Source organism: Lissotriton vulgaris, chromosome 1_1 (genome assembly GCF_964263255.1).
Source record: "Lissotriton vulgaris chromosome 1_1, aLisVul1.2, whole genome shotgun sequence".
NCBI classification, from domain to species: Eukaryota; Metazoa; Chordata; class Amphibia; order Caudata; family Salamandridae; genus Lissotriton; species Lissotriton vulgaris.
The window spans coordinates 1,173,828,451-1,173,853,377 of record NC_141685.1 but is presented as its reverse complement, the minus strand read 5'-3'; the positions used below and the strand labels follow the sequence as shown (position 1 = coordinate 1,173,853,377).

The 24,927-nt window shown below is 49.9% G+C and overlaps 1 protein-coding gene across 2 annotated transcripts in view; it reads left to right on the top strand.

Moving 5' to 3' along the window:
- Positions 1-24,927, top strand: part of FIRRM (FIGNL1 interacting regulator of recombination and mitosis) — a 3,285,109-nt gene that overhangs the window by 3,177,631 nt on the left and 82,551 nt on the right. For both annotated transcript variants that reach the window (XM_086964357.1, XM_086964349.1), the window contains one exon: positions 621-701. In XM_086964357.1, the coding sequence (XP_086820483.1) occupies positions 621-701 (81 nt within the window). The remainder of the gene's footprint in view (positions 1-620; positions 702-24,927) is intronic.

Genomic DNA, 24,927 nt, shown 5'->3' with positions numbered 1-24,927 from the left:
GCATCTTTATTTTTGTAGTCCAAAATTTTGTAACGACACTGTTGTACACAATGACTATCGTAAGCAAGATATGTAATGTATGCCTTTTACATGCCCTGCTAATGTTCTTAATTAAAAGAATTAAAAACAAAAACTGCTACATAGTTGATGTAAATATAGAAGAGACCCGCGCTGCAGAAAAACAAGTTACTGGCCTGTAACAATAGGTTTGCTTTAAGCTCTTTTAGATTCACTAGCGACCCACCTACCTCCCCAGTGAAGGTGGTGAGTTTTCACAGGAAAAGTGTTTCGATGCAACTCTACCTCTATTTGATACCAATAGAGAGGAAAAAACAGTGTAGGCAATACTCCGGACGAAGCCACTACACGGCAAAATCTCCCATGTAATCTAGAAAAGCCCAAGCTACATAGATTTTGTTACATGTAAGTACCTTGTTTCTTTCTGAGAGTAGCTATTCCTTTCTTAGGCTTTCTGTTTAGGTCCTAATTGACTGGTTTTAGTTTCTAAAATTAGATTTGCTAGTTGAAAAAGATGATGTTTTTGTCAAGAACTTTTGCGTTGTTTGCTGTAGTGCAACAGTTTTCCAGCATTTTTCTTTTCTACAATCATGTTTTGATAGGATACACTTCATGAAGATGTTGTTCCTCAGAGTCTTTGTTCAGAAGAGGCCAAGGGCAAGGTTGTAAACTTCTTGAATAAGGTGATGTATATTTCTAAAGTTTACAGAAGCAAATGTGAAAACATGGGCATTGCATGTTATAATTAGAAGGGCATCAAGGCCTTTATTTGCATTTGTCACATCTGAAGCGTGCTAATTTCAATTGTCTGTTTAATTTGTTGTGTGGGTTTCCTTTCACCTGTTCCGCAATGCTTTCTTGGTGTTCAAGTTTAAACTGCACAGTATAAGTATATGTGAGTTGTTGAACAAGGAGTACTGCTCCTGAGTTAATATCGAGGTGTGGCGCAGCGGCCAGGGCGTCTGACTCCAGAACACTGTTCGAGACCCAGAGCCAGCGTCAGGTTAGCCCATCACCATGTGGCTCTGGGCAATAGCTCTCTTAATCTTCCCAACGGCCCCCATGGCCTTGACACCCTCGGGAAATTGTTCGCGCTTTGCAAATACCTAATTTTTTAATTTTATTTTATTAATTTTCATGGATGGAAGTACTGAAAATGTGTATATCTTTGTTTTTGAAGTGTCTTGTCATAGATAGAATGGGCACCCAGAGATTCTTAGTTGTGTTTATTTAGGAGGATAAACTACACATTTCTTAAGATGTTTTTTCCTCATCATTATGATTGTCCATTAATAGCAAATGTGTTCTTTAGCTGAAATGTCTCTTAATATCAACCCCCAGTTCCTCTCAGCCATTTTGGTTGTTTTGACTGTCTTTCATATTTTCAGCATTTTGGTAAATTCAGGATAGCAGTAATGCTAAATTAAGTATAGCTGCAATGCTTAGTCATTCATGTACCTGTTGGGTATGTACAGGGCCTGAGTTTTTACGTCTCACGTAGACCCCACTTGCGCTGTCTAGGAGAGACATGTATATACTTTGTGGGCTTACAGCCCACCCATTGCTGTTTATTTGTTTCTTTGAGTGCCATTTAAAAAACCTTGCTTCCAAGTGGTTACTCTTTTCTATTTGTCTTTCTTTTTTTGTGGGTTGTTCCCTCCCGCAGAGCACTGCCCCATTATTTGTAGCCTTACACTTGTCCCATTTTAGCAGCTGCTTTAGGAACTTCTTTTTTCTTTGTCAAAGAGCACTTCACATGAGTATTCGCTCCAAGGTTTTCTGTAAACAGGGCTGTAATTACTCTTTTTTATCTCGTTACATTTGCTGTTCATTCAAAGAAGGAGATCAAAGGTCAGATGTTGTTTTCCTGACTTAAAAGGGAGAAAACCTATCCCCTCCACCCCTCACTCAACTTTGCTTGCCCTCTCCTTATTTCTTTACTACCTGTTGTAGTAAGCAATGCACGAGCACGTAAATGCTTTTTCCGGTGTCCACTACGACTCACAGCTTCCTACAAGCTCAGATTTTTGGGTGGGTAACTGTGCATGCTCAGGTTTTCCAACTTCATGACTCAAGCAACAACCTGATATGGAGTACTGGGAACTACACAGTAGCTGGGGCAAGTCAGATTGTAGAAGTTACGCTTCCAATATGGTCTTAATCAGAGCCTTACTTTGAATTCTCTCTCTGTATCCTTAGGAACCGCATACCTAATTGACATAAATTAATTTGGTCTTGGGGCATGTATGCTGGACCTGTAAGCGCCCCTAGCCCCCTCCTTCGTTGTTTTTATATTTCTAGTACGGCGTACATCCGTGGGACTTCTCTCAACATTGAAAAGAGCAGCCACTGGCACTCCCTGAACCTCAAGATCATCTTTATACAAAAGCTTCTACTTTTCCTATATCTTGAATCACCTTCCGGTCTGCTTATACCTTGGTACAGCAGACCTCCATTACTGACAGGCTTACTTCTTCAATCATGGAAAATAACCAGGGCCTAAGCTTTGGGGACGATATGGTTGCAGAGATCTTGAAAACCCCATCTCTGCTGGGGCTGAAGGGAGCACCCCATTGGGCAACCAGTCAGAAGACTGAAACTCCCTGACAGCTATGAAGAGACAATGGGTCAAGGTCACACTCCATGGAGCCATCATGACCGAATATTTAAGGGCCAATACTGCACCTAACGGCATGATGGTGGCAAATATTGTTGGTCAATCACCATGGTGATGCTGGCCCCTGTGTCTCTGTATGCCTCAACTTTCTGACCATTGATAAGGAGCTCTTGTCTATACTTTCCCAAAATGTGGGGTCCAGTAGTGAAGTTGGCAAACCCCATGCCAGTCTCACAGACAAGAGTGTGGTCAGGGGACCTGGCTAGGCCATAGTCCTCCTGATTGCCCAAAGTAATGCCCACCACATTCTTGGGGGCACTCCCACCACCTGGGGGATTACCACTAGTGGTAACAGGAGGTTTAGGAGTATTACCTGGGGGTATATTTCCCTTATTGCTATTTTTAGGGCAACTGGCATCACTTTTGTAATGGCCCACCTGTTTACAGGTATGGCAATAAGGTTTCTTCTGTTCTGAAGGAGTGTTCTGGGACCCACCACCCTTGTTGGAGTTTTGGGGCCCTTGGGAAGTCTTCTCTGTGGATTTATCCCCACCCTTCTCTTGAGGCTTGGTTGATTCCTTCTTTTGGTCACCACCCTGGTTCTTAGGCCTGACCCTGGTTCTGACCCATTTGTCTGCCCTCTTACCCAATTCCTGTGGAGAGGTCAGATCAGAGTCTACCAGGTGCTGGTGTAATAACTGGTTCTGACAATTACTTAAGATTTTCTCCCTCATAATTAGATTGTACAATCCTTTAAAATCAGTAACCTTACTACCCAGTAGCCAGCCTTCAAAAGCCTTAGTGGCACAATCAACAAAGTCAGTCCAATCCTGAGACTGATGTTTCTGGGTGTCTCTGAACAGCATCCTGTACTGTTCAGTGGTTAAACCAAACCCATCAACCAGTGTATTCTTCAGGACTTGGTAATTGTTAGCATCCTCAACTCTAGTAGTGAGGAGCTTATCTTATCTTACCTTTACCTTCAAAGGAGAGCCACAAAATAGCTGCCCACTGACTTTGGGGAACACCCTGCACAGTGCAGGCCCTCTCCAAAGCAGTTATCCATTTGTGGATGTCATCCCCTTGTTTAAAGGGGGGCACTATCTTATTCAGGTGCTTTGTATCAAAACTCCTTTCCCTATTGCTAGGTATACTGCTGCCACCAGTGGGTTTTGACCCACTCAATTCCTGCTCTCTAGCAAAGGCAAGTCTTTCTTTGGCCAGGGCAAGTTCTTCCCTTTTAATCCTCAGATTGACTTCCCTTTCCTTAGCTTCATAGATTCTTCTCTGAGGGGAGGTCATCCTCCTCAGAGCAGAGTTCTGAGAGCCATTGGTTTGAATGGATCTGTCAGAGCCTCTTGATAGAGACCTAACTCGTCCACTCCCAATGTTAAGCTGGCCTGAGAGGGGTCCCAGGGTTACCCTAGTACCATTCTCATGCCTGCTTAAGTTGGACCTGGTTAGTCTGCTGACTTCTACCTGTCCCTTGTCTGCCTCATCCCCTGACAACTCATCCTCATCCTCATCCTCAGCATCATCTGCCTCCTGGAGGGGATGGTCATGGTTATCACAGGGACCCTGTAAGGAGGGCATACTCCCATCTGGATTAGAAGGGTCTGGGTTACCAGCCCTCCTGGCATCATAAGTCTCTAAGAGACCAATCAGAAAGGGAATTGTGGGGTTAGACCCCTGTTTTAGCTTCCTGGAGGTACACACTTGTCTCATCTCCTGGAAGCTAAGAGCAGCATATCTGGAAGTGGGGACCTGTGGAGGGTCCACTGACACAAGGGGAGACTCAGAGTTTCCTCCTTTGTCTGACATGCTGATTCTAGTGTGGTGTAAGTGATGCACCTACCTACACTATGTGTTTGCCTACTGATCCCTTGCTAAGAGTTGCAGCCAAGGTGTGCTAAGCCTTGAGGAGCTGCAACAGCTGGTTCAGTAGAACTCAGAGTATTCTAAGCTAAGTTATATGTACCTAAAAGTACTTATGTGATCTTTCAACAAGATATTCTTAGGATACGTGTGGTAAAACAACAGCAAGCTCAAATCCCAACCGCTGCTTACCAATGTGAGAAGGTGGCCTGATATGCAGTGCTCACTATTCTAGTGAACACTATGTATCAGTCCAGCAACCCTTATTGATGATTGGTTGTAAGTCAACCTTATAGACCAGCTATCCTAGTAGCATGGATACGAGCAGTCTAAGGCTAAAGACTCGAGAGGGCGTGTTAAGCCAGCTGTTATACCACACATATACCCCTTGAATACCCAGTGAAAGGACACCACACAAGTGTTATGAAAATAAACAGTGTATTTATTAAAATCACAACAGCGCTGTACTCTTTATGAGGACAGGGTACTAAGCACAAAACAAAACTCTTACGAAAATACTTAAGTTAGCACAGTATATACAAATGCCCGAGGGGCACGGAAAACCATATACTCTGAAAGTGGAATGCGAAATTACTAGCAGGTAAGTACAGTACTAATAGGCTTTGGAATCGCTAGGTCTTGACTATAGAATCTTCAGATTACTTCTAGGAGGCCTAGGGGACTCGGGTGCAGAGTGTGCACTCTCACGCAGGATGCGGGACAAAGTCTATGGTAGCTAGATTTCACAGAGTTAGTGTTCTCGGGCGAACCCGACCTGGTAGGAGGAAAACGAAAGTGGATTCTGACCCTTGGATAGTGAGGCTATGCTGGGGCACCGAAATGCCGAAGTTACCTAGCCCAGGGGCTGCAGCTGCATAGGTCTCAAAAGACGTCGGGAATCCTCGTAGACGGACCAGGAGCCTGGAAGAAAGAAGTTGCTGGCAGGCGACCAGTGAAGAAAGTTCGATGGATCCAAGCCTGGATCGAAGGGAGATGACACCTGAAAGCAGAGGGGACCAAGTTCGAGACTACTAGCCAGTAGTCAGGTGGCACCAGGAGGGCACCGGATGGTACTCTCCTCGACTAGGTGAGTGGGTGACGCTGTGCTCGCAGATCTCACGGACCAGGAGGCGTTGTCGGCGACCAGGATGGAGGAGCGAGCTGTCCCACGATGGATGAAGCTGTCGGCGTCGCTGGACCCAGGATTGGGCAACAAAGCTTTGGCAAATTCAAGCCCACGCGGTGGACTCAAAATGGCGTCTGGAGTGGACCAGGAGGGTCCGGGGTGCTTCTCTTGAAGAAGGAAGCAAGGGCCAGTCTGGAGCAACCAGACCAGCAGCAGTGATGTCGTGGGGCATCGTGAAGAAGGCCACAAGCCAGCCGGCTAGTAGCCACACAGCGCGGTGAGCAGGCAAAAGCAGAAGGGCCCCACGCAGATCGTGGAGATGCTGGAGGGCTGATCTTCGGTGCTGGAGCTGCTCAGGGTTGGGGCTTCTCGGACCCCAAAGCACTCACCAGTGGAGCACACGGTGGGCTTGTTGCAAAGAAGTCGTGCAGTCTTGGCGATCGTCGGTCCCTCGAGGTCTCGTCGCACTCCAGTTCTCAGCTTGGCTGTAGAGGTGAGTAGAGGTCAGAGGTGCCAGGGAAGCTGGGTCGTCGGATTCCTGAGGAAGGACTTGCAGCAGACCGCAGTGTTCTTAGGATGGTGCCCGCTTGATGCAGGGTGACTACTCCTTAGCCACAAGGGAGAATCTTGAAGATGGAAATCTTGATGTCTTTCGCAGAAAGTCGTGTCTTGATTCCAAAGATGATCTAATTTGAACAGGGGGCCCGCTCCCATCTTTATACTAAAAAAGGGGGCTGACCCGGTGACTAGGTCCTGCCTATGGGTGGGACTAGGAGGGGGGTGGTTACACCCCTCTCCCATGCCGGACTTCCCCCAGGCCAGGGGCTGGTGTGCTCCTGGAACTGGTTCTGACCGGCCTATGCGTAGTGAGCACCGGGGTGCCACTCAGCAGTCACCTTCCTGTAAAGCCCTGCCTACCCAGGATACACAAAACCCTGTCTGGGACGGTGCTAGCACCGCCCTTGACAGGAAACCCTTTGTCCAGGCTCCCCTCGCTGGAAGGACTCCCAGCTGCAGGGGGTCAGACTCGTGTCTGTGGTGGCAGCATCCATTTTGTGGAGCTGAGGCTTCGTTTAACTTTAACCGGGGTTCACAGTTACATCCATGTCGTGTCCCTCTAGAAGGGTGGAATGCTAACCCCGTCGCCAGAATTGGCAAAGGGTTAGTATTCCAATTCGTATGACACCTTACTCGACATGTTTTGATAAAGCAATACCAAAGATAGCATTTAACCGCGAGGATTATAATGCACTTAAGAGTATATGGTATGTGATATCATGGAACAGCTATTAGGACTTGGTTCCGCAAGCTGCAGACAGGCTCAGCTCATGCCAGAGCACCATCTCACACGATTCCAAGCACTCTGCCTTCAGGATTGTTAAGGCCTGCCATAGGAGTGAATGATAGGAATCTGTGTGTCCATTTTAGGGTTAGATATAGGTATACTATATCTACAGCAAAGGGTGATTGCACGACTTTGGCCCAGCTGTCATGCAGCCAGTTGTGTCAAATTTAGGAGGCCAGCCAGGGGTGGCATAGTACATGCTTCAGCCCCTGGTAGGCCCTGGGTACACCTATGCCCTGAGTTACAGGGTCTGATAAGGTGGCCCAGTACCAATTGGAAATGTACCTAAGGTACATGGAATCCATTTTACAGAGAGAGCAGTAGGCCTGGGGTCCTGATTGGCAGGGTCCCAGGTCGACTATGTCAAAAACCAGCTAAAACACAGGGCAAAAAGTCTGGGGCAACCATAGTCAGGAGGTACCTTCCTACACCCTCTCTCTGAGATTCTTCTCTTCCTTCTTTCTCTTGCCCAGCAGGGCTCTGCTCTGGGCACTATCAAGGGCTATCTTTCGGCTCTTTCAGCCTTTCTGAGGCTGCCTGACCAACCTTCTTTGTTCAAGTCCCCTATAGTAAACAGATTTCTGAAAGGCATCACTCATACCTTTCCTCCTGTTCCTTTCGTGATGCCTCAGTGGGACTTGAACCTGGTTCTAACATTTCTGATGTGCGCTCCCTTTGAGCCACTTCATAACTGTCCACTTCGCCTTCTTTCTTTGAAGACTGCCTTCCTGGTAGCCATCACCTCTGCCAGGAGAGTGAGTGAGTGAGCTCCAGGCCCTCTCTTGTAAGGCTCCTTTCCTTTCAGTCCATCCGGACAAGGTTGTTTTGAGGACTAGGCCCTCCTTCTTGCCTAAGATGGTCACGGCCTTCCACATGGGGCAGTCCATCACATTGCCCACCTTCTTTCCGCCTCCGCACCCCTCGAGAGAGGAGGAGAGGCTCCACCGTCTGGACCCAAAACGTGCGCTCTCGTTCTATCTGGATCGCACACGCCAGTTCCGGGTGGATGATCAACTCTTTGTTGGGTACGCGGGCGCTAAGAAAGGGAAAGCGGTGCACAAGAGGACCATTTCTCGATGGATTATCATGTGCATCCAGGCGTGTTACTCCTTGGCTAAGAAGGAACCACCTGTTGGGCTGCGGGCTCATTCCACTCGAGCCACGGCCACTACAACTGCCTTGGGCCGAGGTGTGCCCTTGTAGGACATTTGCCAGGCTGCTACGTGGGCTTCGTTGCACACGTTTGCGAGGCACTACTGCCTGGACAGTCAAGTCCGGAGGGATGGCTACTTCGGCCGTTCCGTTCTCCAGGACTTTCTGGTGTGAATATTGGTTCGAAGACCCACCACCACAGGGATGGTATTGCTGGGGTATCTATTCTAAGGTAAGGAATCTATCACTAACGTGTCTCTTTCAGATGCACAAGTTATTACTTGTGTAACGATATATCTGTAAGAGACATTAGTTAGTGATAGATTCCTTACCGACCCACCCATCCTCCCCGTTCTGCGAACCGATATCTAGGGTTAAGGTCATCCCCTTTCAGGGCCCTAGTTTCTTGGCACCAGTGTTGGTTTTTGTCATGGCTCTGCGCTTCTGGCGCGGAAAAGCTGTGGCTAAGAACTGACATCAGCACGCGGAGGCGGCGTCTAAGTACTCCGACGACGTCATCACGGCGCCCACGACGCCGACGACGGACGCGGAGCCGCAGACGACGCCTACCGACGCACAAGGGTACTGCTACGCAAAACTTTCCGGATCCAGTCTGACGCCTGGGGATATTCTAAGGTAAGGAATCTATCACTAACTAATGTCTCTTACAGATATACTGTTACACAAGTAGTAACTTGTGCGTCAGCGCGCAAAGGTGGCGTCTAAGTACCCCGGCGACGAAATACCGGCGCCGACAACGGATGTGGAGCCACAAACGATGCCTACCGATGCGCAGGGGTACTGCTACGCAAACCTTTCCGGATCCAGTCTGACGCCTGGGGATATTCGAAGGTAAGGAATCTATCACTAACTAATGTCTCTTACAGATATATCGTTACACAAGTAGTAACTTGTGCGTCAGCGCGCAAAGGCGGCGTCTAAGTACCCCGGCGACGACATACCGGCGCCGACAACGGATGTGGAGCCGCAAACGATGCCTACCGATGCGCAGGGGTACTGCTACGCAAAAGTTTCCGGATCCAGACTGACGCCTGGGGATATTCGAAGGTAAGGAATCTAATACTAACTACTGTTTCTTACAGATATATTGTTACAGAAGGTAAATAACTTGTGCTTTAATGCATCTTATTTCTGCTTCTCATGCACTTACATGGTAAATATTATATATCTATTTTTTGTTCCTGCCTTTGAAAAAATGTTTTTAAAAAGGCCAGACCATCACTATGCTCACCTTCTTTCCGCCTGCATCCTTCCAAGGAGGAGGAGAGACTCTACCGTTTGGATCCAAAACCTGTACTATCATTCTATCTGGATCGCACTAAACAATTCCGGGTGGATGATCAACTCTTTGTTGGCTATGTGGGTGCCAAGAAAGTTTGGGCTGTGCAAATACGCACCTTCTCTCGATGGGTCATTCTTTGCATCAAGATCTGTTATTCCTTAGCGAAAAAGGAACCTACGGTGGGGCTGCACGCCCATTTCACTGGGGCGACGGCAGCCACTACTGCTTTGATATGTGCCTTAATGGCATCTGTCAGGCAGCTACAAGGGCATCACTGGACGCGTTCAGTAAACATTATTGCCTAGACAGTCCAATCCGGAGAGACGGCTTCTTTGGCCGTTTAGTTCTCCAGGACTTTCTGGTGTGAACTTAGTTCTTAGACCCACCTCCGGGGTTGGTATTGCTGGGGCATATGTTCTAAGGTCACTAATTGTCTCTTTCAGATAAACAAGTTACTTACCTTCGGTAAGGATATATCTGTAAGAGACATATATTAGTTATAGATTCCCTACCACCACACCCATTCTGCCCTTTCTGGGAAGTGATTTCTAGGGTTAAGGACTTCCTTTCCGGACCCTAGTTTTGTTCACCAGTGGTCAGTGTCTTGCATGGCTCTGTGCTTCTGGCGTGGAATGTCTTGTAAAAAAAACTGACATCAGCGCGCGAAGGCAGTGTCTAAGTAGCTACCGCATTGTCATCCCGGCGACCACAAAGCCAACGATGAAGGCGGATCCTACCGACGACACTTTTCGATGCGCCGGGGTACTGCTGACGAAAAATTCTCTGGATCCAGTCTGACGCCTGGGGTTAATTCTAAGTTAAGTAATATAGAACTAATCTATGTTTCTTACTGATATTTTGTTACGAAAGGTAGTTAACTTGATCATCAGTTATGGATTTCCCTACTGCCCCATCCATCCTCCCCGTTCTGCGAACTGACTTCTACTGTAAGGTACTCCCTTTCAGGGCCCTAGTATTTATGCACCATTAGTAAGTGTCTTACATGGCTCTGTGCTTCTGGCGTGCAATGTATCGCGTCAGCGCACAGGGGCGGTGTCTAAGTAGATGCAGCGACGTCACTACGGCAACCACGACGACTAACACGGAGTTGACCGCTGCCACCTACCAACGCACAGGGATACTGCTGAGATAAAAATTCTCAGGATCCAGTGTGACCCCTGGGGGTAATTCTAAGGTAAGGAATCCATAACTAATATATGTCTCTTACAGATATATTGTTACAGAAGGTAAGTAATTAGCTAGAAGTGAGACGATACTCAATCCTCCATTCAGACCCCCACCAACCATGCCAACCCAACCTACTTTGCGCAGATTTTGTGTCTCGCCTATCTTCCACACGAATCGCTAGTGCAAACCTTAATATAGCACTAGTGAGGTGGCTTCACATAGAGATCCACGGGGGCAGCATACCTCAGTCGCAAGCCACTAGAGGTCCACCGCATCAGAGCCTTTTTCCCATTTTTGATCTCCTACCTAGACCCACTCGAGACCACAACCCTTCAAGTCAACCATCTATGTTGGTGAAATAATGTTCCATTGCCCCCCAAATGCATCTACGTGATCAATGTGCCAAAAGCTCCCTCCTATCCAAGGTTTGAAGGGGAAGACTCCCTCATAAATAAAACCATACACTGGATCCTCCATGTGAGGGGTTGTCGCTCAGATATAAGGGAGTATAACCTGAGAGCCAGACTGCTAACTTGTCCTAGCAACCCCATGGACTGTATTGAACTGTGACTGGCCGATGTGAAAGTGGTTCGTATCTGATAGCCCTGGAAGCTAGTTCCACTCCTCCCACATCCACAAGCATTCAATTCAAGTATAGATTGCCCAGCATACTTCACCATCCATCACCCACCTTTCAGTCCCCCACCTTGGTTTAGATTCTAATTTGGCAACTAATGATTGACTTCAGAACCTAGGCACACATCCATGTCCAAAGCCCCCACTGGTCGACTGGCCCATCATCCATAATTCACAGACTACCCACTTAATTAGAATTCAACCTGTTAAAGACCATTCTATATTTCCCCAGCCTGATGGTGATTGGAAGAGCTATGTTCGAGGCATGTGGGCTGCTGAATTCATATCTGTGCATAGATCGCCGCCTAGTGTTGGGTCCGGATGATTACATATTGTTGTCCTGGAAGAGTCTTCGAAGTATCACAAGATAGGTGGCTCCTCCCCTGGACTACAGTGCGCATGGGCATCCTCTCCATCCTCAGATTGTTTTTTCCCGCCATTGTGTTCGGATGTACTTTCTCGACTCTAGTTCGGAAACTTTGTATTGACTCTTTCCTAAGGCCAAAAGGACTTCAAAGCGTCGTTATTGTCTCGTTCGGTGCCTGTTCCTTTCCAGTTCTTCGAACCGGACGTCGGAAGTTGTTTTCTCGCTTCGACACCACAGGCCCAGACTACGACGACGATGGAACGGAGCCCGTTTAAACGATGCCCCGTCTGTAATTTGAAATACCCCCACATAGATGTGCACCCAGTGTGCAATAAATGTTTGTCCCCCGAGCACGACGAGGCCAGCTGTATGGCCTGCTCGAAGTTCCGCTCAAAGAAGACGCTGAAATTTCGTCACGCAGCGAGGCAGTCGGCGCAACAGTCGGCGCCAGAACCGGTCAACATCTTCGAGGCCGGTGACGAAGAAGGCGTCGATGATGTGGAAGACGATGAAGAAGAGGTTCCTGAAGAGCAGTCGGAACCAGCGTCGGAGCATGACTCCAACTTCGAGGTGGACGAGCAAGCTGATGAGTACGTCCACGAAGAAGACGTCGTCGAGGTAGGTGACGACGAAGAGGCCATCGGAGCCGTCAATGACGACTCCAGTGATAAGCCGGGCCCAACCGCGGTGGCGGGGCCCATAACTGACATTACGCTCCCTACGGCTCAGGTCGAGGCTTTGCCGAAAGGCCTTAGCCAAGATCTTACTACACGTTCTATAGCCCCACGTCCAAGCCAGGCTAAGAATACATCTAAGGAGCCATCGGTCGATTCCTCTAAATCAAAACCGAAACCAATGGAGCCGAAATCGAAACCAAAACTACTTAAAATTGTGGTCGGTTCGACGTCGACGCCAGTCAAATCAAAGACTATCGACAACCCTACGGCGTCGAAAGTGCCTGTCGCCTCGAAGACTGGAGCGTCGAAGCAGAGCTCAACCAGCAAACACGTCACCTCGGCGCCGTCAGCGTCGACGTCCACGCCCAAACATGGCGACAAGGCCGAAGGCCTCCAGGCGAGGAAGGCCGTCGATTTCGGGGCTCAAGCCACTGCTCAGCAAGCACCTCGAGCCGAAAGCCAAAGCCGACCCTAAACTGACGTCGACGCCTAAGGCTGGAAATGCTACAAGCCGGGTGCTCGAGTCGACGCCATCAAGCAAGCGTCCTCCGGTGCCGAAGCAGCTCGAATCGACCACTACATCGAGCTCAAAGGCCGTCGGACAACCTCCGATTAAGTTCGGTCTTCCGCCAACGGCTCGAGCGAAGCACCTCGAACTCCACAAAGGCGCCGAACCTTCCAAGACGTCGTCGGCGCCCTCGAGGCCCGCCTCCGGAGGGGTTGTGTTCCACGAACCCTCGTACGACAACCAGTTGAAACTCTTTATCGACTCGGATTCCGGAAGGCTAACCATCCACAAGCGGAAGATCGCGCCTGAACATCCCTTGGAGGGTTACAAGATTCCTCTTAAACGAAAGAAGGACTCAGCCACCTCACCAGTTCTCTTCGAACACGTTCAGGACTATTCGCAGCAAATGGCATATTCTCCAGCACAAAGCGAGGAGGACATGGGTGAAGACTATGGTCAAGCGGCCTTCGCTTATCACGCTGACACTGCTCAGGATGTACCACAACAGTGGTCTGAGGCTGTAGATCAAACTCTAGACCCTGATGATCCACATGCTGCGCCAGACGCCCAGTCCTACAACGTCAAGACATCGCCAACTGAGGACACGGCGGCATTTAACGCTCTGATAGAAAGGGCAGCACTCAACCATGACGTGGAGATGCATGCAGAACCAGTGTACGAAGATTTCTTGTTTGACACTTTCTCCACCTCTGAAAGTTCCACTAAGACTTTGCCTATGCTTAAGGGGGTCCTCAAGCTTGCTGTGGACATTTTTAGAGAACCCACCAAAGCTAGGGTTATCAACCCACGGATTGAGAAAAAATATAGGCCTGCTCCAGTGGACCCCACTTACATCAAGGGCCAGCTCCCCTTGGACTCCATTGTAGTGGCCAATGCCCGCAAGAGGGCAAACTCACAAACTAGTGGTGACGCTCCACCTCCAGACAAGGAATCAAAGATTATGGAGGCGTCAGGAAAGCGAGTGGCAGCGCAGGCTGCTAATATTTGGAGGATTTCCAATACACAGGCCCTGTTGGCTAGATACGACAGGGCGCACTACGACACACTAGAACAGTTGTTGCAACACCTGCCTGATATGTACAAGGAGGGAGCTGAGATGATTATACAAGAAGGGAAATTGATTTCTAATGCGTCCATCAAATGCGCACTGGACGCAGCAGACACGGCGGCTAGGGCCATAAACACTAGTGTGATGCTACGACGTCACGCATGGCTCCGCATCTCTGGTTTCAAGCCCGAGATTCAAACCACTCTGCTCAACCAGCCGGTTAACCCGGACTTCCTTTTTGGCCCCTAGGTAGACACAACACTCGAAAAGATAAAGAAGGATACTGAGACAGCAAAATCCATGGGGGCTCTGCAATCTCAGCAGTTTCGAGGCAGTTCCTTCCATCGCTCCGGTAATAGGGGAGCCTCTAGAGGACAGGCTTTACAGCAGGCCCCGTACACCAAAGGGGGCACGCAATCCACCTACACAAAGAATACCAGGGGTGGATACCGTGGAAACAGCGCTAAAGGCAGGGGACGTGGCAATAACAGCGCCAGATCCTCCGCTCCCAACAAACAGTGACGCCTTGTTCCTGCCCCCCGACCATCCAACACCTGTCGGGGGAAGACTCCAGCAGTTCCTGCCGGTCTGGGAAGGCATTACCACGGACAGGTGGGTGGGACAACTTATCCAATACGGCTATTGTCTGGAACTGACCTCCACCCCCCCCCCCCCCCCCCCCCCCCCAACATACCCCCAAGGCACCGTCCTATGTCCGCAGAGCACATGCACTTATTGCAGCAAGAAGTACTCTCCATGCTGCACAGAGGGGCAATAGAGCTTGTGCCTGCCGAAGAACGAGGTACAGGGGTGTACTCTCTGTACTTCTTAATCCCAAAAAAGGACGGATCCCTGCGGCCCATTCTAGACCTCAGACCCCTCAACCAATACATCCTTTCAGAACACTTTCATATGTTAACCTTACAGCAGGTCCTGCTGTTGCTCAGTCAGGGCGACTTCCTAGCCACCCTAGACCTCAAGGATGCATATTTCCACATTCCCATTCACCCAAGTCACAAGAAATACCTCAGGAGGTTCACCATCAACAGTCAGCATTACCAATTCAAGGTTCTGCCTTTCGGGGTCACCACTGCCCCCAGTGTTCACCAAGTGCTTAGCAACCGTGGCTGCGCACCTTCGCAGACAACATATTCACGTCTATCCCTACCTGGACGACTGGCTCGTTCAGGCCAAGTCAGCCCAGCAGTGTGCCAGCCACATGTCGCGCACAATTCACCTCCTTCACAGTCTGGGGTTCTCACTCAACTACACAAAGTCACACCTGCAGCCAGCCCATGTGCGACAGTACCTAGGGGCAACCTTGAACACTCTGACGGCAACAGCGCAGCCAAACTCTGCCAGGGTCGACAGCATGCAGCTGCTCATTCGGAGGTTCAGGCCTCAACAATCACTCCCTGCGCGGGTGTTCATGCAACTAATCGGTATGATGGCATCCTGCATATTCATAGTCCCGCACGCGAGACTGCACATGCGCCCCCTTCAAGAATGCTTGGTACGACAGTGGAACCAGGCTCATGGGCATCTAAAAGACCTAGTGTTGGTGACCGGTCGTGTTTACAACTCTCTGCATTGGTGGACTCCACAAAACCTTTGCAGGGGACGACCGTTCAAAGAGCCTGTCCCACAGATAGTGCTGACAACGGACGCATCTCTCCACGGTTGGGGAGCGCATGTTCTCCATTACACGGTGCAGGGACTAAGGACGCCACAGCAGCAGAAGATGCATATCAACCTGCTAGAACTGATGGCAATCTTCATGGCACTGAAAGCGTTCAAATTGCACCTGTGCAACAAGGTCGTGTTGATCCGGACAGACAACATGACTGCCATGTATTACATCCAGAAGCAGGGAGGCACACACTCCCCGCAGCTCTCTCACCTAGCCCAGAGCATGTGGAAGTGGGCCATTCAGAGGAACATCTTCCTCATGGCGGAGCATCTCCCGGGAGTAGACAACCAGATGGCGGATCTGCTCAGCAGGCACAGCCATCAAATGCACAAGTGGGAAATCCACCCCTCGGTACTCCAACCATACTTCCAGCAGTGGGGTCATCTAGAGATCGACCTCTTCGCCACAAAAGAAAACGCAAAATGCCAAAGCTTCGCCGCCAGGTTCCCACACCCTCAGTCTCAGGGCAATGCGATATGGATGAACTGGTCAGGCAGATTTGCGTACGCTTTTTCCCCAGCCCCGCTCATACCGCTGGTGGCGCGCAAACTGCGGCAGCACTCCATGACGCTCATCCTGGTTGCTCCAACGTGGGCGCGACAGGCTTGGTACACCACGTTCCTGGAACTTTCAGTGGTGCCTCACCAGCGGCTGCGCCTCACTCCCAGCCTCCTTACTCAGAGCCTTGGAGATATTCAGCACCCAGATCCTCAACAGTTGAGCCTAGCGATTTGGCTCCTGAGGTCATAGAGTTTGGCTACCTCAACTTGCCCCCTGAGTGTATGAACATCATCAAAGAGGCAAGGCGCCCTACAACTAGTGCGTGCTATGCAGCCAAATGGAAACGATTTGTCATTTATTGTTCCAACAATGACATTAATCCGTTAGATGCATCCACGCAGAACATCATCTGTTACCTACTGCACCTGTACCAATGCAACCTGGCGTACAGTTCCATCAGGATACATTTGGCTGCTATAGCCGCTTACCTTCAGAACAGGCAGCACCTTTCACTTTTCAGAGTGCCTGCCATCAAAGCCTTTTTGGAGGGCCTTAAAAGAGTGATCCCTCCCAGACACCCTCCTTCGCCAGTCTGGAATCTAAATATCATTCTCACCAGGCTCATTGGACCCCCCTTTGAGCCTCTCCATTCTTGTGAGATACAGTTTCTTACTTGGAAAGTGGCCTTTCTAATAGCCATCACATCGCTGCGAAGAGTCAGCGAGCTTCAAGCCCTCACAATTCAAGAGCCCTATCTGCAAATTCATGCTAATAGGGTGGTGCTGCGCACCAACCCCAAGTTCATGCCAAAGGTGATATTGCAGTTCCACATTAATCAAAACATAGAGCTGCCAGTTTTCGTTCCAAACCCTGACTCAGTGGCAGACAGAGCACTGCACACCTTAGATGTCAAAGGAGCTCTCCTGTATTACATCGACAGGACAAAAGACTTTCGCAAGACTAAACAACTGTTTGTTGCCTTCTCTCCACAACATAAAGGCAACCTCATTTCCAAATCAGGTATAGCCAGGTGGATAGTTAAATGCATTCAAATCTGTTATCAAAAGGCCAAACACACTTTAACAGTACCCCCAAGAGCGCATTCCACACGCAAGCTAGGGGCATCCATGGCTTTCCTGGGTAACATTCCTCTAGAGGATATATGTAGAGCAGCCACATGGACCACCATACATACATTTACCAAGCACTACTGGGTAGATGTTCACTCCAAACAGCAAGCTGCTGTAGGACAGGCTGTTCTCAGAACTCTCTTTCAGACTGCTGCAGCTTGGCACGGGCAACCGCCGATAGGGAGGTAACTACTATTTATTCTATGCACAGATATGAATTCAGCAGCCCACATGCCTCGAACGGAATATGCTACTTACCAGTATGCATCTGTTCTTGGCATGTAGAGCTGCTGACATTCATATCGCCCACCCTCCTCCCCGGTGCCTGTCGCAGCTGTAGCACTCAGAATCATTCTCAGGCATGGTCATCACTTACTGTATTACACTCCATCTCTGCCACAATGACGAAAAACAATCTGAGGATGGAGAGGATGCCCATGCGCACTGTAGTCCAGGGGAGGAGCCACCTATCTCGTGATACTTTGAAGACTCTTCCAGGACAACAATATGCAATCATCCGGACCCAACACTAGGCGGCGATCCATGCACAGATATGAATTTCAGCAGCCCTACATGCCAAGAACAGATGCATACTGGTAAGTAGCATATTCCTTCCTACTAAAAGAAGGCTGCCTGGAGGAGCACCTCTCGCAAATCAAATACAGCCTCATGTGCAGGCAGGAAACTCCCTTGATGGGCCACAAGTGAATCTCAAAAATAGACTGGTAGACTCAGAGTCCAGCATGCTCCGACTAGTTTCGTAGAATGTGGCTAAGGTAAGTTTAAAAATGGCCCTCCAACATTGGATACAATATATTGAACCCTTTGATATTTGTATACTTCAGGAGAGCTGGAGCACGTCTCCTATTTGCGTTCCAGGCTTTGTAACATTTTATTGACTTGCGCGCTCTAGCGTGTCCGGCAGCCCTGTGGGGGAATTGATAATTTGGGTAAGAATTGCACTCAATTGTGTAATCTTAGAGCTCCCATCTAGCGGCCCAGATATATTTGCTATTCATCTCAAAGGCCAGAATTGGGTCCTGCTTGACATTTATTATGTCTGTGTCGGGGCGGGGAGGAGGTTGGCTACGATCGATCAATCAATCAATCAATCAGAGTACTTTTAGAGCGCACTACTTACCCGTGAGGGTCCCAAGGCGCTGAGGGGAGGGGGGGTGTTGCTACTGCTCGAAGAGCCAGGTCTTGAGGAGTCTTCTGAAGGCGAGTAGGTCTTGGGTCTGTCGTATGTGGGTAGGGAGGGTGTGAAAAAGTGCCATCTTTCTTGCCTTGGTATGCCCCCACTTTTTTCTGAACTGCTGATGTGCTTTGGCTGAGTGTGCCCTGGGTCCCTGCCAACCAGGTACCCAGGGCCTGTGTTCCTTCCCTAAAAACTAAGCTGAAACGAAATCCCCAATTGGCATCTCTGGCCACCTGTCAACCCCTACTAAATGGTACCCTAAGTACCCAGGGCATGGTGACCAGAGAAGACCCCTGAGGGCTGCAGCACTAATTGTGCCACCCTCAGGGGCCCTGTACCCTGGCACCCACACACTGCCTTTGCAGGCTGAGTGCCTAAGTACAGAACTAAAACAAGAGTCAACATGGCACACATCCCTGTGTGCCATGCCCACAGAACCCACTGCCCTGGCATACTTCAATCACCCCTCCAGCTGGGTGCCCTATGCCAGTGGTGAGGGCACAGGTGCTAGAGCCCTGTGCCCCTACAGTACCCGGGGTCATTTCTGGGCACTGTAAGTGTAGTGGTGCCATTTAAGAGTATATGGTGCTGGTAGGTTGTCATTACGAACTCCACAGCACCATAATGGCTACACTAATGACTGACAAGTTTGGTAACAAACTTCTCAGCACATTAAACCCGCGCTGATGCCAGTGTGGGATTTACTGTAATATGCACAAGAGGGCATCTTAGAGATGCCCTCCAAAACCCGAACCTACATTCCACGTCTGGGCTGAGTGGCTGCAGAGGCTGCCACACAGCAGACATGTTGCTGGACCCCTGGGTGGAGAGCCCCCCGCTCTCCTGGGTCTGCAACAAAGCACATCCTGGGCGAGGTGCTATGTCTCCTCCCCCAGGATGGACAGGGGGAAGCTTCAAAGGCATACCGCCTCTTAGAGCTTCTCCAGCCTGCAACCAGCCCCCCACCAGTTCTACCCCCGCTCTGGCGGGAAAAACTACATCAGGAAGGGGGGGTGCCAACCTGTGCCAACTCCACCCCTCAGGTGGAGGAGGCGAGGTGAAGCACGACCCTGGGCTCTGACCATCTTGTAGATGGGGAGTCCTGCCCAATCCCAGCTAGGCTCCTGCCCCCCTCCCATAGGAGAGGAGCAGGCTAGGGGGTGTACTCACCCCTGGACAGGGACCCATTGGTCCCTGCCCTTGCCCTACCTGTAACACCACTAAATTTAGTATTAGGGGCTCCCTGAACCTTCCTTCCTCAGATCCCGATATCAAAAAGAAGAAAGAAGATCAAGAAGAAGAAGACCCGCCGTGCAGCTGCTAACAGGACAACAACAACTGACTTGGCCCCAGCCCTACCGGCCTGTTGATCCTGGAACCTGCTCCTGCCCAAACCCGGCGACCTCCGCGGACAGCGACCTTGGGACACCCAGAGGACCTGCCTGCCTTGACCCTCACGACGATTGAGACTCCCGTCAGCAAAGGCTCTGCTGTAACAACCCACCAGGAAGGTCCGGACCAGCCCACTCTGCACCAGCCGAGCCCGGGCAGGGCCAACTCAAACCAAGACCACGAGGACGTCTCCCTGGCGACTGGGACACGAAGTCCATTGCCCAAAGACCCTCCTCGACGAACCAGCCGACGGCTGCAGACTCAGAACCAGGGGCCACCCCAACCGCGACCAGCAGAGGGTAAGCTTTTCCGACGTCCAAAGACACCCGGTTCCCCGCTGTGAGAGGTTGGCCTGGTATATGATGTTCACTATTCTAGTGAGCACCTTACACCAGTCCAAACAACCCTAATGGTGATGGTTGTAAAGTCAACCTTATAGACCAGCTATCCTAGTGGTAGCATGGACAAAGCAGTCTTAGGCTAAACTCAAGAGGGCATGTGAAGCCAGCTGTTTTACCATATGTAACCCCTTTAATACCAAATGAAAGGACACCACACAGGATATATATAAAATAGATATTTTATTTATTTCTAGACAAACCCTCTGAACGCTTTATGAGGTCAGAGACACAAGCACAATACAAGATATTCAATTAAAATACAATAAGTTGCGCAAAATACAGTAGGGCCCCAGGGGAACGCTAAACCATATACTAAAATAGTGGTATAAGGACCACTACACGGAAAGAGAATAGGCCTAGGGCCTAGGGAATCGCTGGGGCTACGCTGAGCTACCAAGAGATAGGAAGGAGTAGGCCCACAGGATGCGTGTGCTGTATCTAATCACACACGCATGTTACCGTAGAGAATGAATGGGAACGTAAAAGTTATAAACTAGTTCTTTTAGGGCACTTCTGACTGGACTTGGTGAAAGTTACTTGAAACCTAGACAGTTAGATAGTTGATACCCACAGGAGCACCGAAGTACTCGCGTTACCTCACCCACAGAAAGCGGGTGCATAGGTGTCGAAGTGTGTCGGGTTTCGTCATCGAATCCTATGGAGCCTGGAAGAAAGAGGCTGGAGGCGACCATGAGAGAAGTGTCCGGGTGGATCCAAGGGTGGATCGAAGACGAAAAGGACCTGAAAGCAGAGGGGACAGAGTCTGGGTCACTAGCCAGTGACCAGGAAGGAACCAGGCGATGTCATGAAGCAATCAGGTGCTGTTGTGAAGCTTGTCTCTGCAGCCACATGGACCAGGAGGCGACGACGACGACCAGGAGTCAGGCACGGACTGTTCCACAAAGGTTCTCGCTGTCGGCGGTGTCGGCTTCAGGATTGGAGTCAACAAGCCTTGGCAAAGGCAACCCATGCAGGAAATGAAGTTGGCTTCTTACTCAGACTAGCAAGGTCTGAGGGGCTGCTTCTTTTGAGGGAAGCAAGGGCCAGTCTGGAGCAACCAGACCAGCAGTGTAAATTCAAAGGACCGTCGCCAAGATGGTCACTAGGCAACAGGCAAGTGACTGGGCAGACGCGTCAGGCAGGAAAGTGCAGAAGGGTCCCACGCAGAACTCGTGGAGTGTGCAGGGCTGATCTTCGGTGCAGATGATGCTCGGGCTGGGGCTTCTCAATTCCCAATGCATAGCTTCGAGGGTGCCTCGGGTGCTGCACAATTAGCAAGTCGCAGACTTTTCAAGATGGCCGGTCCCACGTCTCTCGTCGCCTCCACGGGTTTCAGCTCTAATGGGACTGTGGATCGGGCTGTTGGATGTCTGGAAGTCCGGTTCTTGTCAGGTTCTGTGCTCTGGCTCCGGCGGGAGCGTCAACAAAGAAAGCCGTTGATCGCTGGATGGTGCCTGCTTGTGCAGGGTGGTCACTCCTTGACCACAAGGGAGATTCTTCAGTCGTCTTCTTGCAAAGTGGATCGTCGAAGGTCCAGAGTTTCATTTCAGAGTTTCAGTCAGGATTAATCTAAAGTCTTGGGACTCCTATGGGTGGGACCAGGGAAGGGGGTGGTTACACCCCTTTCCCTTTGTACAGTTTCGCACCAGAGCTGGGGCTGGAGTGCCCCAGCACCGGTTTGAACTGGACCATGCATGGGACACCTTGTGTGCCCCAGGCAGTGTGTCATTCCTTTCAGCCCTCCCTGCCCCAATACACAAAAGCCTGTCTGGGGTGGTGCTAGCACCTCCCAAGGCAGGAAACCTATAGTTCAAGCCTCCCTCCCTGGAAGGACTCCCAGCAGCAGGAGGTCAGACTTGGGTCTGTGGCAGCAGCATCCATTTTGTGATGCTGAGGCTCTGGTTAACTTTAACCGGGAATAGTAGGAAAAACTTGTCTTCTTCCTCTAGAAGGGTGGAATGCTACCCCCGTCGCCAGAACTGGCGAGGGCGTAGTATTCCAAAACGTATGACACCTTACTTGACACGTTTTGATAAAGCCAAACCAGAGTTAGCATTTAACCGCGAGGTTCATAATGCACTTAAGAGTATATGGTATGGCAATATACTAGAACAGCTATAAGGACATGGTTCCGAAAGCTGCAGACAGGCTCAGCTCATGCTAGAGCACCATCTCACATAAAACCAAGCACTCTGCCTCCAGGATTGTTAAGGCCTGCCATAGGAGTGACTTATAGGTGTATATGTGTCTAGATATAAAGTTAGGTATAGGTATACTATATCTACAGCAAAGGGTGATTACACCACCTTGCCCCAGCTGAGTGATCAGCCAGTTGTGTCAATTAGGGTGGCCAGCCAGGGGTGGCATACTACATGCTGCAGCCCCTGGTCGGCCTTGGATGCACCTGTGCCCTGGGTACCTATATTACACTATACAGAGGCTCACAAGGTGACACAGTATCCAATTGGAGATGTACCTAGGGCACATAGAGTCCATTTTAAAGTGAGAGCAGATAGCCTGGCGCCCTGATTACCAGGATCTAAGGCCAACTAAGTCAAAAACCAGACAAACACTAGGCAAAAATCTAGGGTAACCATAGTCGGGTATTCACCTCCCCCCCCCCCCCCCCCCCCCCCCAAACGAAAGGAGATAATGCTATCCTTGACCAGTTAAGCCTATATTGCCTAAGTGGCCATATAAGGAAGTACCTGCACTAGCATGGTTACCCCCTGTCTCGTGGTCCACTAAGCAATCCCTTACCCTAAGGGTATCATAGGGTCTCCACCATAGGGAATCTCTACATGTGGTGTGTTTTGGCAAAGTAAAAGGCTGGTGTTAAGATGGAGTACTGAAGTGATGCTCCTCTAATGTGGGGCTCAGCTTCCTCCTATCACTTTCCACCATATAGGCCTTTCTTTCCTTGACTGAGTTGCACTGTGCTCTCAGGGTCAACCTCTGGCTACCTAAAGCTGGAGGCTGGGTCCCTTTTGTTGGCTTACTGGAGAGACAGGTCAGGTTTGGGGCCTTTGGGTCCCAGGTTTGGCTGTGTCCAACAGAATCCATCTGGGGGAGGTTCCTAACTAAGTGTAAGGGAGATCCCTCAGGAGTTTTTGAAATTTTCACCTTTCTGGGGCTGCTAGCTTTGGTGCCCCTAATCTGCTGATGGGGTGGTTCTTGTGGACAGGGGGCCGCTCGGGGTCCACCCACTGGCCTCCCTGACCTCTGCAGCCCTGGGCTGACTGAGGCAGAGTAGAGAGGGGCAGGTTACCTGCTCCAGACTGGGTCCACCTTGGAAGGGTCCACTGACATCACGGGCTCTGCCAGGATAGGCCTGACTACCTCTTGGGCAGTTCCTTCACAAGGGGTAGGGTCAGTTCCCTGAGGAGGCTGACTCTCACCTATGGTCTGGTGGGAGGGAGACTTTTCTTCCTCCCCAATGCTCTCTGTCTGAGTGGAGTGATCCATAGTTTCAGGCTGCACAACACTAAAATCTGTTTGAGTTTGGGCTGTAATCATCACAGCCCTACCAACCTTTTCAGGGAGGTTTGCCTGAGCTTGGGATGTGACCATCACAGCCCTTACAACCTCTTTAGGGAGGAATTCTGCTTGGGCTGGGGCTGTGGCTATCACAGCCCCAATAACCTCTTTTGGCCTACCATTCTGGAATGGGTTTCTTGTTCTTCCTCAGCCCAGGCTGAGATCTCCAGATCATTCCCCAGTAGACAATCAACAGGCAAGTTTGTAGACACTGTCACTCTCTTGGGGCCAGTGACACCTCCCCAGCTGAGATTTACTACTGCCATGGAATGATCTTTCTGCACTCCATCGATGTTGATCACCTGATAAATGAACCTAGGTAAAGGTTGTCCTGAGGGAACTAGACTGTCAGTCACCATAGTGATGCTAGCCCCTGTATCTCTGTAGGCTTCAACTTTCTGTCATTGATGTGGGGCTCCTGCCTGTACTTGCCCAACGTGTTGGGACAAGCAGTGAAGTTGGCAAACCCCATGCCATTTTCGCAGACAAGAGTAGCTAAGTTAGGGGACCTGGTTAGGCCAGAGTCCACCTGAGCTCCCAAAATAAACCCAGCCAAATTCTTGGGGGCACTCCCACCACCTGGGGGATTACTACTAATAGTAGCAGGAGGTCTGGGAGTATTACTTGGGGTTATGTTCTCCATATTGTTGGTCTTTGGGCAACTGCTGTCAGTCTTCCAGTGGCCAGGCTTTTTACAGTCATGGCAATAAGGTTTCTTCTGGTTAGAGTTTTGTGAATGTATCTAGGACCCTAATTAGATATTCCCGATTCATGCCCGTATGTGGTTAGAACAAATCATATCCTTATAAAGGCATAGGAATCATATCCATATTAAGTCATAGCCAATGCAGTCCAAATACGGCAAGGCTACTCCCATAGACTCATAGAAAGTACAACGCGTTCTTAAACAAACCAAGCCTCCAGCAGCCCGGGAATTCCCCCTGCTTCTGTTTTGATTTGTCCTAGAACTCCTGAGTGTCCTGAAAGAACTGCCAGTTCTTAGTGACGTCTTATGCCCAACCTTACGTCAAACTCGGCACCTTCCAGGTATAAATATACCAACATCTGCCTTAAGCAAGACACAGTGGTTTGGAGCAGATCGGCTATCTACTTGCCTGACGCCCTGCTGATACGAGTGCCGAAGGAAGTCGACCCTCCCTGCTGACGCACTGAGAGAGACGCTGTCTTTTCTCCTGC